Source organism: Sorex fumeus, unplaced genomic scaffold, assembly GCF_029834395.1.
Source record: "Sorex fumeus unplaced genomic scaffold, SorFum_2.1 ptg000061l, whole genome shotgun sequence".
Taxonomy (NCBI): Eukaryota; Metazoa; Chordata; class Mammalia; order Eulipotyphla; family Soricidae; genus Sorex; species Sorex fumeus.
Genome location: NW_026606118.1, coordinates 21523036 through 21538368, shown reverse-complemented (window position 1 = coordinate 21538368; position 15333 = coordinate 21523036). Strand labels below are relative to the sequence as shown.

The 15333-nt window shown below is 40.2% G+C and overlaps 1 protein-coding gene across 1 annotated transcript in view; it reads left to right on the top strand.

Annotated features, from left to right (window-relative positions):
* PEX3 (peroxisomal biogenesis factor 3) overlaps positions 1–11366 on the top strand; it is a 47507-nt gene extending 36141 nt beyond the window's left edge. The window contains exons 11-12 of the mRNA XM_056125954.1: positions 807–903; positions 10573–11366. Of these exons, the coding sequence (XP_055981929.1) occupies positions 807–903; positions 10573–10656 (181 nt within the window). The 3' untranslated portion in view covers positions 10657–11366. The remainder of the gene's footprint in view (positions 1–806; positions 904–10572) is intronic.
* The last annotated feature ends 3967 nt before the right edge of the window (positions 11367–15333 follow it).

Here is a 15333-nt window from a genome sequence, read left to right as displayed (position 1 = left end):
TCCATTTTTTTTTTTTTTAAGGTTCATAAGCTTCTTAGGGGACATTAGTGGTGAGAAATGTACACTGGTGAAGGGATAGTGACATAATTGTAAGGATTGTATTACTGGAACCCAATCATGAACAACTTTGTAACAGTGTATCTCATGGTGATTAAATTTAAAAATTATATATATATAATTGTTTAATTATATGTTTAAATTGTATATAAAATAAAAACAACCCCCCAAAAGAGAATAAAATAACAATTGACTTAGAAAGAGTTATGATGGAGCAAGAATTCTCAAACACCACTAGAAAAGCAGGAGATATTTAGAAATAAATACACATTATAAATCTTAAAAATGTTCAGAACATTCAGCCCAGCAATTCCATATTAGTACAAAGAGTTATTTTTTTTAATTAGGCACAATTTTAAATGCTTTACTCTAGCAAGCTGCTGAGTACTGTCAGAGAGAAAAGATAGACTACTATGTAATCATATAAAAGCAGACAAAAATGTTGGAAGAACTTGAATAAGATTGAAATGCTATATAAATGAAAATGTAAGACAATATTGCTCATGGGAGTTAAATTTTTATATTAAAAGCACAAGAAAATCATGCATAAAAATTCCTGGAAGGGGCTAGTCTTCACATTAATGATAGCTGTATTTCTTGGTGGTAGAACTATGTGTTGTTTTCATTTTCTTCCCAATATATTTCTACAAGTATTCTTCAGTGACGATTTACTTTGGTAATTCAGTAACTAATTCCTCTAGGGTAACTTCAGAAAACGGTAATCACTGTGATTTTTTTCTTTTTTTCAGTCTTTCCAGTGTCAGCCTACCTTTAGCTAAGATAATCCCGATAGTAAATGGACAGATCCATTCTGTTTGCAGTGAAACGCCTAGTCATTTTGTTCAGGTAAGAGGCGAACTGGGGGCCCTTACTAAAAACAGGTTGGATTTACGTTTGTATTTGTCTGGCATAAAATGAATGTTCTCAGGCCAGAGAGATGGCTTTGCCTGCGAAGCCCTGGGTTTCCGTCCCCTGCAGCACCCGGTCCCTGACCACACAGCCAGCATCATCAGTGGGCCCCGATTCCTGCTAAGTGTGGCACCCCCAACAACAGCTACAACAAAAATTCCCTCCTTTACTAAGTTACTTGTTCTAAAAGAAAACCAAGATGCCCTGTGGGAGTAAGTGTAAATTATGCACAATTAGGAAGATTTTAGTCTCACAGCCGGTTCGACCTACAGTTATGAGTCCAGCTGTAGTCTAGTGATCAGTTGGTTTGCAGTGTTAGTGCTTGACATTAAATTGTCCTGCTAACATGTCCTGGCAGATTAATGACAGTTCCTCAGATATTGAGGGAAACGGGAAAATGTTTGTGGGAAAGTAAACATTTTAGTAATTAAAAAAAAAAACCTGTATTAACCATTAATATCTATCAGTCTCTCTGAAAGCTACAGACAGTACATTATTTCAGTTATTCACTACAAAGCTCCAGTCTCTTCCTCAGTTTGGCTTTGGTTTTTGGGGACGCCCACACCCAGAGCTGTTTGGGGCTGCTCTCAGCTCTGTGCTCAGGTATTGCTCCCTGTTGTAAACACAAAAAGGGGACCAGCAGTGGCGCTCTGTCTCTCCCCACTGCCCACGCTGGGTAGTCTCACGCTTTTCCCCCACCCCAGGGAGGTCGATGGTAATGGGCAGACGAAGGAAGGAACGAGGGCCAGGCTGGTTGGTCTTAGTTGCAATTTATTCCATTCTCATCTCCATTCTCCTCTGATTCTCCTCCTGCTTCTTCCTCCCGCATACTACTTAATTCTCCTTCTCGATCCCCCTTCATCCTCCTTCTGCCTCTGGAATCTGGATCCCCCAGCCCACTCTTACAGTCTAGTTAATTCCCAAAACCATGAGGCATTGGTGCTTACACATAGGTGTGGTCACAATCAATAGGGGTAAAGTTCTTCCCCTCGGGGGTACTTCTTCTGAGAGATTTTTTTATTTAGAGTCACTTTCCCCCTATAAAGCCACCGCTGGTTTGGTCGGCAGTATTGTTAAGTTTCTCTCTTAGTTTTGGCGAACAAACCTGCCGCTCTCTGTCAGTATGCAGAGAACACGCTTGATCCAAACTCAGTAAGAAGTCAAACAAACAAACTGCTTGAGCAAAAAGACGAGGGACGCTCTTCTCTTAATACCAGTTTGGGAAATCAAAGACAGGTAGTGTTTTCTACAATTAAACACAAACAAACAAAAAGAAAACACACTCCTCGTGAGGCAAAGCAGCACTAAGAAGCCCATCTGCCCCCGGGGCAGGGGGGGGGGCGGTTTCAAACAAACAAAAAACGAACTAAACAACATTCTTGAGGAGCAAAAAATAACGGTACAAGAACCTCCATCCAGGGAGTTCTCTACGGGCCGAAAAGTCAGCCTCTCCTTCCCACAGATCTCCTCTCTAAACACAACAGTCTGGTTGTTTCCCACCATGAACCACACACTCTCAAATATTCCAGGAACATCGGGTCCCTTTTCAGCACACCAAGAAAGGACACAAAATTAGGGGAGTACCGGTGTGTCCCCCCCACCCCAAATATTCTCAGGGGTATCCTCCCCATTCGATTCTAAAGGTGAATCAACAGGGGGTAATTCTTCTAGGACACAACCCTCTCAGCAGGATGACCCACCCAAGAGCGGAATCCCATGGGTGTGTTTCTCCTCTCCTTGTCAAACAAACTTATAAGCATTCATAATATTAATTGTTTTGTATGGACACAGAGATGCATTAAACTTTTAGAATTGCTTCCCTGGGGTCATCTTGATCTCAGCCTACAGTGCTCAGGCTAGATTAGTCTTTCCTATCCCTAGCAGGGTCTTAGTCTTGTCTCGTTACTTTTGGATCATGACAGCATTTGTCTATGATCAAGCTCTTAACTTATAATTAAGAATTGTGGCGCTTTGACCTGGCCCATTTCAGTGCCGGGGTAGCTCACAGCTTGCCCTGGGTCCATTCAGTCCCTCGTCGGGACCCTGCTTTTGGGGTGTTAGGAACTAAGGGCAGCTGAGGCTTAAGTCAAGAAAGTAGATGCCCGGGAGTGAATAATATTCGAAGCCAATTAAATCCTAAGTTACAAAAGCATAATATTAACTGTCTTCCTGTATCTATACAAAAAGAACATTGCTTTAAAGTAAACTATTCAAAAAATATAAGGAGAGGAGAAAGACATTATTAGCTTATGATACAAGTTCAGTGTCCTAGAAGGATCTGACCTTACAAATTAACAGAATCTGATTAGGGGGAAAAGCATGTCGTGCAGGGTCAGCATCTTGACCCCTGTACACACTCTCTCTTTGCATCCTTTGTTTTTTCTTGTGGCTACTCCCAGCTCTTTGATCGGGAGTGCTCCCGATGGTGCTCAGGATATCGTGAGGTGCTGCAGCTTGAACCCCAGCCTCCCACATGTAAAGCATTCACCCAGTCTGTTGAGCTCTCTCTTACCCCACCATTGTAAAAGAAGGCATTTTAGTAATCTCTGGTATAACAGAAAGTTAAAACATGCTTAATAAGCATTTTAGAATGCATTGGGTATAACTGTTACTTAAGAGGAAATTTTAGAGTTCACATGTTTTGTTTTATTAGTGAGACACCATGAGGTACAGTTGTAGACTTACAAACTTTCGTACTTGGATTTCAGTTATACAATGATCGAGTACCCACCCCTCCACCAGTGCCCATTCTCCACCACCAGTGATCCCAGTAGCCCTCCCACCCACCCCCCACCCCACCCCACCTCTTTGGCAGGGCATTCCCTTTTGCTCTCTCTTTCCTTTAGGGTGTTGTGGTTTGCAATAGAGGTATTGAGTGGCCCTCGTGTTTGGTGTCTAAAGTCTACTTTCAGCATGCATCTCGCATCCCGAGCAAATCCTCCGAACACCCTTTACTTGGATGTTCCCATCTCTATCTGAACTGCCTTTTCCCCCAGCATGTGCTGCCGGCTTCTAAGCCATGGAGCAGACCTCCTGGTACTTATCTCAACTATTCTTGGATGTTTGTCTCCCATTCTGTTACTTTATATTCCCCAGATGAGTGCAGTCTTTCTATGTCTGTCCCTCTCTTTCTGACTCATTTCACTTAGCATGATACTTTCCATGTAGAACCACTTATATGCAAATTTCATGACTTCATCTTTTCTAACAGCTGCATAGTACTCCCTTGTGTAGAGGTACCAAAGTTTCTTTAACTAGTCATCTGTTCTCTGGCACTCGGGTTTTTTCCAGATTTTGACTATTGTGAACAGTGCAGCAATTAACATATAAGTGTAGATGTCCTTTTGACTATACTTTTTTGCCTCTCCAGGATATATTCCCAGGAGTGGTATTGCTGGGTCAAATGAGAGCTCAATTTCTAATTTTTTGAGAATCGTCCATACTGTTTGTTTTCCAAAAGGACTGAACCAGTCGGCATTCCCACCAGCAGGGAAGGAGAGTCCCTTTCTCGCCACATCTGTGCCAACACCAGTTGCTTTTGTTCTTTTAGATGTGGGCAAGTCTCTGTGGTATGAGATGATACCTCATTGTCATGTTGATCTGCATTTGCCTGATGATTAGTGATGTAGAGCATTTTCTCATGTGCCTTTTAGCCATTCAGATTTCTTTTTTGACAAAATTTCTGTTCATTTCATCACCCCGTTTTTTCATGGGGTTGTGTTTTCTTCTTGTGGAGTTCAACCAGTGCTTTGTATATCCTTGATATCAGCCCCTTATCAGTTGGGTATTGGGTGAATATCCTTTCCCATTCTGTAGATTGTCTTTTTATTATGGTCACTATCTTTTGCGGTACAGAAGCTTCTTAGTTTAATATAGTCCCATTTGTTTATCTCTGTTTCCACGTGGTTGGTCAGTGGCATGTCATTTTTCAAGATACCGTTAGCCTCAATATCATGGAGGGTTTTGCTGACCTTGTCTTCAATGTACCTTATGGATTCTGGTCTGATATTGAGGTCTTTAATCCATTTTGATCTAACTTTTGTGCATGGTGTTAAGTCGAGATCTAAGCCCATTTTTTTGCATGTGGTTGTCCAGTTATGCCAGCACCCTTGTTAAAGAGACTTTCGTTGCTCTATTTCACATTTCTTGCTCCCTTATCAAAGATTAGATGTTCATACATTTGGGGTCGTGCACAGATGATATGATACTATATCTAGAGAATCCTAAAGCCTCTACCAAGAAACTCCTAGAAACAATAGACTTGTACAGTAAAGTCGCAGGCTATAAAATCAGTACTCAAAAATCCATGGCCTTCCTATACGCAAATAGTGAGACAGAGGAAAGAGATATGAAAAAAGCAACCCCATTCACAGTCGTGCCCCAGAAAATCAAGTACCTCAGAATCAGCCTAACTAAGGAGGTAAAAGACCTCTACAAAGAAAACTATAAAACACTACTCCATAAAATAAAAGAGGACATGAGGAAATGGAAACATATCCCCTGCTCATGGATAGGAAGAATTAACATTGTCAAAATGGCAGTACTCCCCAAGGCACTATATAGATTCAGTGCTATCCATATAAGGATACCCATGAAATTCTTCAAAGAAATGGATCAAGCACTGCTAAAATTCATTTGGAACAACAAACGCCCATGAATAGCTAAAGCAATTCTTGGGAAAAAGACAATGGGAGGCATCACCCTCCCCAACCTCAAACTCTACTACAAAGCAGTAACAATTAAAACAGCATGGTACTGGAACAAAGGCAGAGCCGCAGACCAATGGAACAGGGAGTTCGCATGTATTTTTTTTTTTCCTTTTTTGGGTCACAGCTGGCGATGCACAGGGATTACTCCTGGCTCTGCACTCAGGAATCACCCCTGGCTGTGCTCGGGGGACCATATGGGATGCTGGAAATCAAACCCGGGTTGGCCGCGTGCAAGGCAAGCACTCTACCCACTGTGCTATCACTCCAGCCCCTCACATGTTTTTTTTAACTAGAAAATTACTTGTGATGTCTAGCCACCACCCCCACCACCCCCACCACCCACCCCCCGCCACACACACACACACACACACACACACACACACACACACGCACACGCACACACGCATACACACACACTGCCAGCTACTGCAAGGAAGAGACCACAATGTTTGATGTAAAGATGGTATCTTCTGGTGCTGTTGACCTCGGTTTACAGTATCTTTGCACAGAATGGACTTTCTGCTCGGGAATATAAAGACCAATGAGGCTGTGGCTGTGGGTTGGTTGTACTTCTTCCTTTTCTCTAAACTGTCAGTAACTTTCCTTTAAGTGCTGGTTTCCCTCATTGTTCTCTTCAGTCTTGTCTGTCATAAGAATTATATATCTGTACTGTGAAAGAAAGATTAAATAAGACTGATCTCATTTCCTTTCATTTTTCATTTAAAAATTGACATTTTGGGTTTTTGGTTGGTGAGGCCACACCCAATGGTTTTCAGAGACTTCTTCTGACTGATGCGTGGGGTCACACCTTGTGGTACTCAGGAAACCATGTGGTGCTGGGGATCAAACTGGATTCAGTAACATGCATGGCAAGTGCCTTAACCTCTGCACTGTTGGCTCCCATAAAAAAAAAGTTTAAAAACATTTGGGGGTGGGGGTTTCTGTGTTATATCCCCAAAGCCCTAGGGTTTACATTTTTCATCAACATTGAACCAAAGTTTTTACATATGTATCTGGGAGGAAGGGGAGAAAGCTCATTCCTGGCAGTTCTCTCCTTTCATAAACGTAGCTGAATTTCCATTCATCTTGACAGATATGTGGGAAATACACCCAAGCAACATCAGCTTTAGTGATTAAGTTGTGTAATTAATACATATTAATTAAAATAATAAAGGTGAAAGGTTTCATGCTGGTAAAAGAATCATTACTATTAATGTTTACTCAAGTTTTTTTGTGGGCTGGAGCGATAGTACAGCGGGTAGGGCATTTGCCTTGCACGCAGCCAGCCCGGCTGAGCCGGGTTTGATTTCTCCGCCCCTCTCAGAGAGCCCGGCAAGCTACCAAGAGTATCTTGCCCACACCACAAAGCCTGGCAAACTCCCCGTGACCTATTCGATATGCCAAACACAGTAACAATAAGTCTCAAAATGGAGATGTTACTGGTCCTGCTCGAGCAAATCGATGAACAATGGGAGGACAGTGACAGTGACAAAGTTTTTGTATGACTGGCTACAAATTATAGTCTAGAACAGTGTTCCTCAACCTTCTTCTGAATGTGGCTCTATTCTATCCTGTTTCCTTCCTGTAGCCCCCATTCTGTAGCTTGGCCCCCTAAGTTGTATGCTGTGTCCCTGCCCATTCATGTCTTTCCCACCTGTGGCCCCCTTGGAATATTCTGAAGGCCCTGAGCGACTGTGTGGCTCCCTATTGAGAAACAGTGGTCTAGGCCATTTTTCAGTTTTTCAAGCTATAATTTCCATAAGTAAAACTTCCAAGAGGTCTTTAGAGAATTTAGCCACAAATTAATCAAGGTCAAGACTCAGCTTCTGCTACTTCACGGCATGACAGAATGTCAAGGATTGGTGCCAGCCTGCCCGACAGTCACAGAGGCACGTCCTGCGGCTGTGGCACGTGCTCACGTGTTCTGGCAAAACCTATGTCTCTTCTCAGAAAAGTCCCTCTAAATGTGGGCTCTGTAGGTTCTTTTTACAGAAAGCAGGAGAAACTTGAATTTCGAGTGGAGGTGAAGGGTAAACCTTCCAGTAAGAAAAGTCATCAAGTGAATGATGGTTACACAAAAGTCTCATCTTGCTTAGGAAGGTGGATACTTTGCCTCAAAGGATTGTAATATACTGCAGCATGATAAGAAACTTAAAGCTAAATGATTGTAACACATCAAAAACAAAAATCATCAATTCATATATCCTCTGATTTAATTCAGAATTAGTTGGGTGAAAGATCTTCTTAAGCACTTGGTCAGATGTGCTTAGAAGCATGGACACCCTTCACCACACATAGCACACATACTCTCAAAGCCAGGACGTACCAGCAGTGCTATAGTTCTCTGTTTCAAAGCCTAACCATTCTATCAAAGATTCATAAACTACAAGCTAGAACACAGTTGTAAAGAATCATTGTGACAGACTGAAGTTGACATTTTCCTGATTACAAAGTACAGATATACTTAATACAAGTTTTTTTACAGGATTCGTACATATATGGTTCTAGTCATCCTTCTTGTAGCTATATTGCCATAGCTTATTTGCCTTCTTTCTGATTAGGTTTCTGATCAATCCGAACCTGAGATCCCATTGTCTGTCCTTGACTGTGAACATCTGACCATTCAGTTTAGGTATAAACCCAAATGTAAAGATGTTCCTTTCACAATGTGATGTCATTATTCATCCATTTTGAAGAGTAGCTCCCCAGGCTCAGAGAAGTGACTCAAGTGGTAGACTACACATATGTGAAGTCTTTGAATTTGATCCCCAATACCATACCACCACCACCACCACCACCATCCCAACACTGCCAGCTATTGCCCCCAGAATACATTTTTCATTGGTTCCCTGATTCGGCAAAGCATTGGATTAGTCTAGGAAGCATTTGAAAGATTGAAATTCTTTCATTCTAGCCTTATCTGGAATAGAATTCAGAAAAGCTTTCTCAAAAAAGGTTTTTACATGTGACTATAGCACTGACTCCCTGCTTTGCTGTCAACTTCCTTCTAGAATATCAGGCATAAATATTCACCACCACCACACCTGCCAAAAACTTCATTCCATTTATAAGCAAAACTATTTCCCATTAAAATTTCTCATGCATTCAATGTAGATCACCCAGGATCTTGGCCTAGATCCATAAGGGGTATTCATCTTCACATTCCTTTCCAATAAAAACAATTTTTTGTAATTCCATAGCTACATCAGGTGGTGTTTGGTTTCCTACCCAGTGCTCAGGAGTTGTTCTCAGCAGGGCTCCAGGAACCCAACCTGAGTGAGGCTCCCACGTGTGAAATAGATTCCCTGGCCCTTTGAGCTGTCTCAAGTTTTAGACATAAAATGTTACATTACCAGTCCTACCACCAGTAAGTCCCACCATCGACTTCCCTCCCACTACGTTCCTGGGTTCCTTCCCATATCCCCCAATACTGCTCTCTTGACGGACACCGTCTTAAGTTCAGTTGTTACAGTCTGGGTCTCAGGATTTCAGTGTTGTTGACTCTGGGGTTTAGACATCAAGCTCCGTCATTCCTGAACACCACCAGTGTACCTGAATCCCCTTGATTCCTGCCCTCCCCCACTGCTTCTCATGTGTTTCTTCTCCCTCTCCCCTCCACTCAGTTGCTTTCTCCTCCCTGTATTCTGGGGCTAAGGGTGATCTAGGCAGCTTCCCTTTAAAACATTGCATTCCCTTATCCATTTCCACATATAAGTGGTATCACCCCAGCTGTTAGGAAGAGTTTTGAATCATAGATTCCCTTCCTAGGTTAGCTAGTGCCTGCAGATTCTGAGAGGTGTCTGGGCTGTTCCTCCCAGGCAGCCGTTTTCTGCATTATTTGAACCTGCATCACTGGAAAAGCTGCTCCTCAGAAAAACAGATGGGCTGACTAGCTGATAGGTATTACCAAGAAATTGTCTTAAAGAAACCATGGTTTTCACAATAGTTTTTGAAATTAAATTTACAGTGTAGAGATAATACTTCTTTGCCCCTGCCCCTGCATTAAATAATATATAATAACAACTGGTTAACTTCCACAACTGTCATATGAAAATGTCCGCTTTCCTAATGATGGAAGATTCTGGTGAAATTCCAGATTCTACCAAAACTGTTGCAGTTTGCTGCTTACATTTGTGACTGAAGGAAACACTGAGCTGTAAACATTTTAACTTTATTAATTAGTTATTTTGTTTTATCCTTATACTCATAAATCCTTAGAAACTTGTTGCAACTTATGTGATTGACATGTGTGTTATATACATATGTGTGTATATGTGTAACATACTACGTGTGTGTATGTATACTACATATATATGACATATGTTTTTATTTTAGGGGGTTTTGAAATTTTATTTTCTTTATTTTCTTTTTTTTTGCATTTTTGGGTTACACCCATTGATCAGAGGTTAATCTTGGCTCTGCACTCAGGAATTACTCCTGGCGGTGCTTGGGGGACCAGATGGGAAGACGAGCTGAACCCTGGTCGGCCGTGTGCAAGGCAAATGCCCTACCCACTGTCCTATCACTCCAGCCCCGTGTATTCTATTGTAGATCTTCTAGAAAGCAATAGATCTCAACCATATTAATGTCAGCTTCTGGCAAAACTACCTTTAAACTTGTGTCATTACTTCAACAGATATTTATCTATTACTTCCCAAATATGCAAACCCAGTAAAGACTCTTTTCGGGTCATCTTTTCACATTTGCGCTTGATTACTCAGACCCGTGATGAAATTTAACAAGTATCTCCTATAGGAAAAATCATTTCTTCTATTGAATGGTTTTCTGCTTTAGCTTGTTACCATAAAACTTCAAGCTAAAGTCATTGCTTGATTACATACATTAATTCAAATTGTATTTTTTAAATAAACTGGTGTTTTATTGTCATCTTTACTAGGATCTGTTGATGATGGAACAAGTGAAAGACTTTGCTGCTAATGTATATGAAGCTTTCAGCACTCCTCAGCAACTGGAGAAATGATCTTTTTTTTCAAGAAAAACTATAATTCGCTTAAAAAAAAGTGGTGAATAAATCAACTACATATAGGGTAATGATCATTATGGAAATGCCTAATAAAATATATTCTTAATCAAAGCATTCATTTCATAATAAAGTAGGTTTACTGGCATCTTAAGATATTTTTTTAAAGTCTCCAATAGAACTTGTTTTTGTGGGCATATTTGAGTTTACACAGTGCATATATCTGAATTAAATTTGTTATACCACGGGTAATAGTTCTGAGCTGACTAAAACCTAATGTAGATACTTTTTTATATAATATGAAATGCAATGCACTTTGATATTAATACTGAGGAAAAATGTGTTTGGGAAAGGTGTAATATTTGGAATATATTCTATTTAATCATAAAATTTATTGAACCTGTGGTATACAGAAGTGAATCAGGCTTTTCTCCAGTTACTCTTCAAAGGAGTAAGTTATTTTTCTTTAATAAACATTGATTACAGACTTTTAATTTTATGTAAATCAATGAATTTAACAAACCATGATCAGCAATTTTTTTTTTTACTATGATTATCCTTGAAAGTTGATTTAGAGGCTAAAATTGTGTTGATGCTGTTTATTCACAGCTATTATTACATGGGTTCATTTGTAAATAATATTAATAACTTTGTATTGATTTTGAGCACAGTGACTATCTTATTACAATAAAGTATTTTGGTAAAATATGTTTTGCAGAGTTCATTCTTCACAGCTATTATTTTATTTGTTCTATAACACTTCTGATGTTATTCAAGGAGCGATTGCTAGTTTTTGGTATTTTGTTTGTTTGGGGGAGCCTCACTGGCAGTGTCCAGGGCTTACTCCTGACTATGCTCAGGGTCACTCCTGGTGGGACTGGAGGGGTTGGGAACATATGGGGTGACAGGGGCTGAACTCAATTCGCAGTGTGCAGGGCAGGTGCCCTACCTGCACTTCTACTTCTCCAGCCCTCCAGGAGACATTGCTAGCTTCAACTAGAAATAGAATCGATGTTTTGTTTTACTTGTTTGCTTAAAAAAAATAGTTTTTTCTTGGGAAAGAGGCATCATCCTTATAGTTTTTGTATTTATAAGAATAATAGCAGTAATAACATAATTATGTATCATCAAGATCTTAGATTTCTTTTAAAATAATATCAGAATATTTCTACAAACATTTTATTTCCATCCAACATAACAATAAAAGGGCCATAAAGAGAGTGCAGAGGTTAAGTGCTTCCCTTGCACTTGGCTGACCTGGGTTCAATTCCTGACACCCCACATGGTTCCCTGTGCATTTTCAGGGATGGCCCAAAACTTAAAAATGGGCGGGGGGAGGGGGTGCAGGTTGATAGTACAGCCGGTAGAGCATTTTCCTTACGCAGCCAACCTGGATTCCATCCCCAGTATCCCATATGGTTCCCAAAGCACTAGGAGGGATCCATGAATGTAAAACCAGGAGTAAGCCCTGAACACCATCAGGTGTGCTCCCACAACTAAAAAATAAAGTTGGGTTAACTCCAACCCCAAGTGCCAAGGATTCGGTTTCTAGAATGTTTTTAAATAAACATGATGGCCAGAAAAGATAGCTTAGTGGGCTGTCCATGGTTGGCTGTGAGAGGCTTGGGTATCGCGGGGCTCCCAGCACAGAGCCACGAGAGGCTCAAAACACAGATAAGTGCCAACAAAACTAGACATAAACATGGGAAGGGGAGTGAGGGGGGCTGCATTTCAAAATCACACAGGATATAAACCACACAGGTGTCATTTCTAAGAGGGTATCAGAGAAACTACAGTTTGGGGAATTAGTGAATATCTGTATAATAGACGATGTACCTCTTCCAGCAGTTTTGTTGTAGGTGTTGCTTTGTTTTTGTTTTTATTGTGAAGCAAGGTAGTTTTTATTCCGTGAAACCTACATAGATGTCAGGGAAGAGAAAGAGAGGAAGTACATGTTCAAGAGAACACGGGCTTCTCCAAACTGGAAAAAGCCACAAGTAAAGGGACATAGAGACACGCGAAATGCATATTCAAGGGAGAGTATGGGCTTGAAGAGCAGACCCTCTTCCTGCAGTTTCAACATGTATGTGTATGTGTGTGTGTGTATTTATATTTACATATACATACACTATACACACACACACACATATATATGGGTTTTTTCCTATTTTCCCAGTATAGGTCCCCTTTAGGTATTTTTTGTTTTTCCTGTGCAAACCACACAGTAATACATTACATAGTTGTGAACCAGAACTATAAAATGTTTATAGACTTTTACCATATTTAGCCCCACTCTCTTAGAACACTATATAGATACGTATATATCACTGTATATCACTGTGAATATCACTATATGTATATATAGTGTTCTGAATGATTGAGTATATGTATATTTACATATATGAGACATATACATATCACTATATATGTATATATAGTATTCTAAGAGAACTGAGGGTAGATATAGTAAAAGCCTGTAAAAATTCCGTATCTCTACTTCACATCTATGTAATGTAATGCCTGTGGCTTATACAGGAAGAATAATTAGAGAATATACATGTATATCTTAATGCATATTTTACTAATAGCACAGCGGGTAGGGCGTTCGCCTTACAAGCGGCCAACATGGCCGACCCGAGTTCGATTCCTCCGCCCCTCTCGGAGAGCCCGGCAAGCTACCGAGAGTATTCGATATGCCAGACACAGTAACAACAAAGTCTCCAATGGAGACGTTACTGGGCCCGCTCGAGCAAATCGACGATCAACGGGAGGGCCTTTACCTTTACCTTTACCTTTCCAAAAAATTCAATTTGGCTTTCACAAAATCTTCTCACACTCCTATCATCAGTTTGAACCTATTTTTAAAGTTCAGCTAGTATAATCAGTTTGTTGTCAATGTCTTAGGTTCCAAAACATAATAAATTGTCACTAATTGAGAGTGTCTTTAAAGAACTGAAATAATACCATTCTGGTACTTAGAAATCTAAAATCAAGGCATCTACAGGGCCTGGCTCCCCTGAGAGCCCTGGGGAAGAACCTTCCCCACTCCTGAATCCTCTGGGAGCCTCTGTGGTTTGCTTGTCTGTTATGGTTCTCTTCCTCATGTCCCTGCTAAGACCTCTCATTCTGGACCCACACCATCTAGTGTGACCTACTCAAATTTAACTACATTATAGCACAAAAAATTTATTTCCAAGAAATATCACACAGCTGAATGGGCTTCCATGGTTAGGGAATACTATTGAATCCACAACAGTAGGAAACTCAATTAACCCACGATCACGACCATCCTGTTGTTCGTCGATTGCCTCGAGCAGGCCCCAGTAACGTCTCCTTCGTCCTAGCCCTGAGATTTTTTTTTTAAGTGCCATATTCAAGGCTCTTTCAGGGTTAGGAGAATGAGACCCATCATTGTTACTGGTATTTGGCATATTGGGTATACCACGGGGAGTTTGCCAGACTCTGCCTTGTGGGCAGGTTACATTCAGTAGCCTGCCAGTTTGTCCAAAGTAGGTATGAAATGGTAAGATGTCGGATGATAAGATCCAATTAACCCTAGGGAGTAAAATTTAAAATTTGGAGTATGCCATATAGAAACCTGAAAATCTGAAAGCCAGCCACTTACTCCAGGTCTATGACTACTTCCAAAGAAAGAGCATCACTTGATCTAGTGAATTGGCTAAACAGAAATTACTTAACACAAATACTTTTCTCCTTCAAAAATAAATTTGTTACTATGTGTGTGCAAATATATATATATATATATATATATATATATAATACATATATAATGTTAGTATGGTCCTTTATTTGGATTAAGGCAGAATTATTTTTACCAGGTCTTTTACTTACAAAATGAAAATAAACAGTAAACAAAAATATCTCGTCTTAATTCATATTTGTGTGACTAGCCTGACCCTTTAGAGCAATTGTGTTGTTTTTATGGCACTCAAAAAAAAAAAAACACTAATGAAATGGATTCATAACAGTGATAACCATGTTCAAAATAATATCAGTGTCTAGGTTAATTTAATATCTGATTTATCTTTTAATAGCTCCCTGGTTATTAAATAGAAGCTGAAGGGCTGGCATTTCCTTGCAGCCAAACTGGTTCAATCCCCAGAACCACATCTAGACCCCCCATATGTGGTTGTAGTGTTTTATTTTGGAGTATAGCTCAAAACACATACACAAAAAATTAAAATTGAATTGAAAGTAACTGAAAAGCTGACAAGTTTGCCCCTACTCTAGGAAAATAATTAGGTAGGAAATACAAACTATTGGCTTAAAAAGTAATGAAGAATTCTGATTTTTAATTTATTTCTGTCTGTCCTTACAATAATAGTTGCTCTCCACACCACAATATGAATATCATGTTATATTTAGAGACGGGCATGGGGCCTCACCCAGCAGTACTCAGGGACTACTCCTGGTTCAGTATTTGGGGGTTGTTCCCAGCAGTGCTCAGGAACCATGTGGTGTCAGGATTTGAACCAGGGCCTCTCACATACTAAGCATGTGCTCCAGTACTGTAAACTATCTCCCTCACCCTGGGTGTATTTTTTAATCCTTGTTATGAGATGTAATTGTAGTATATTTGATGTTTATCCACGATCTACATTAAATTTGAATTTGGCATCTTTTTCATAGTCTTCTTAAAAATCATTTTTCTCATGC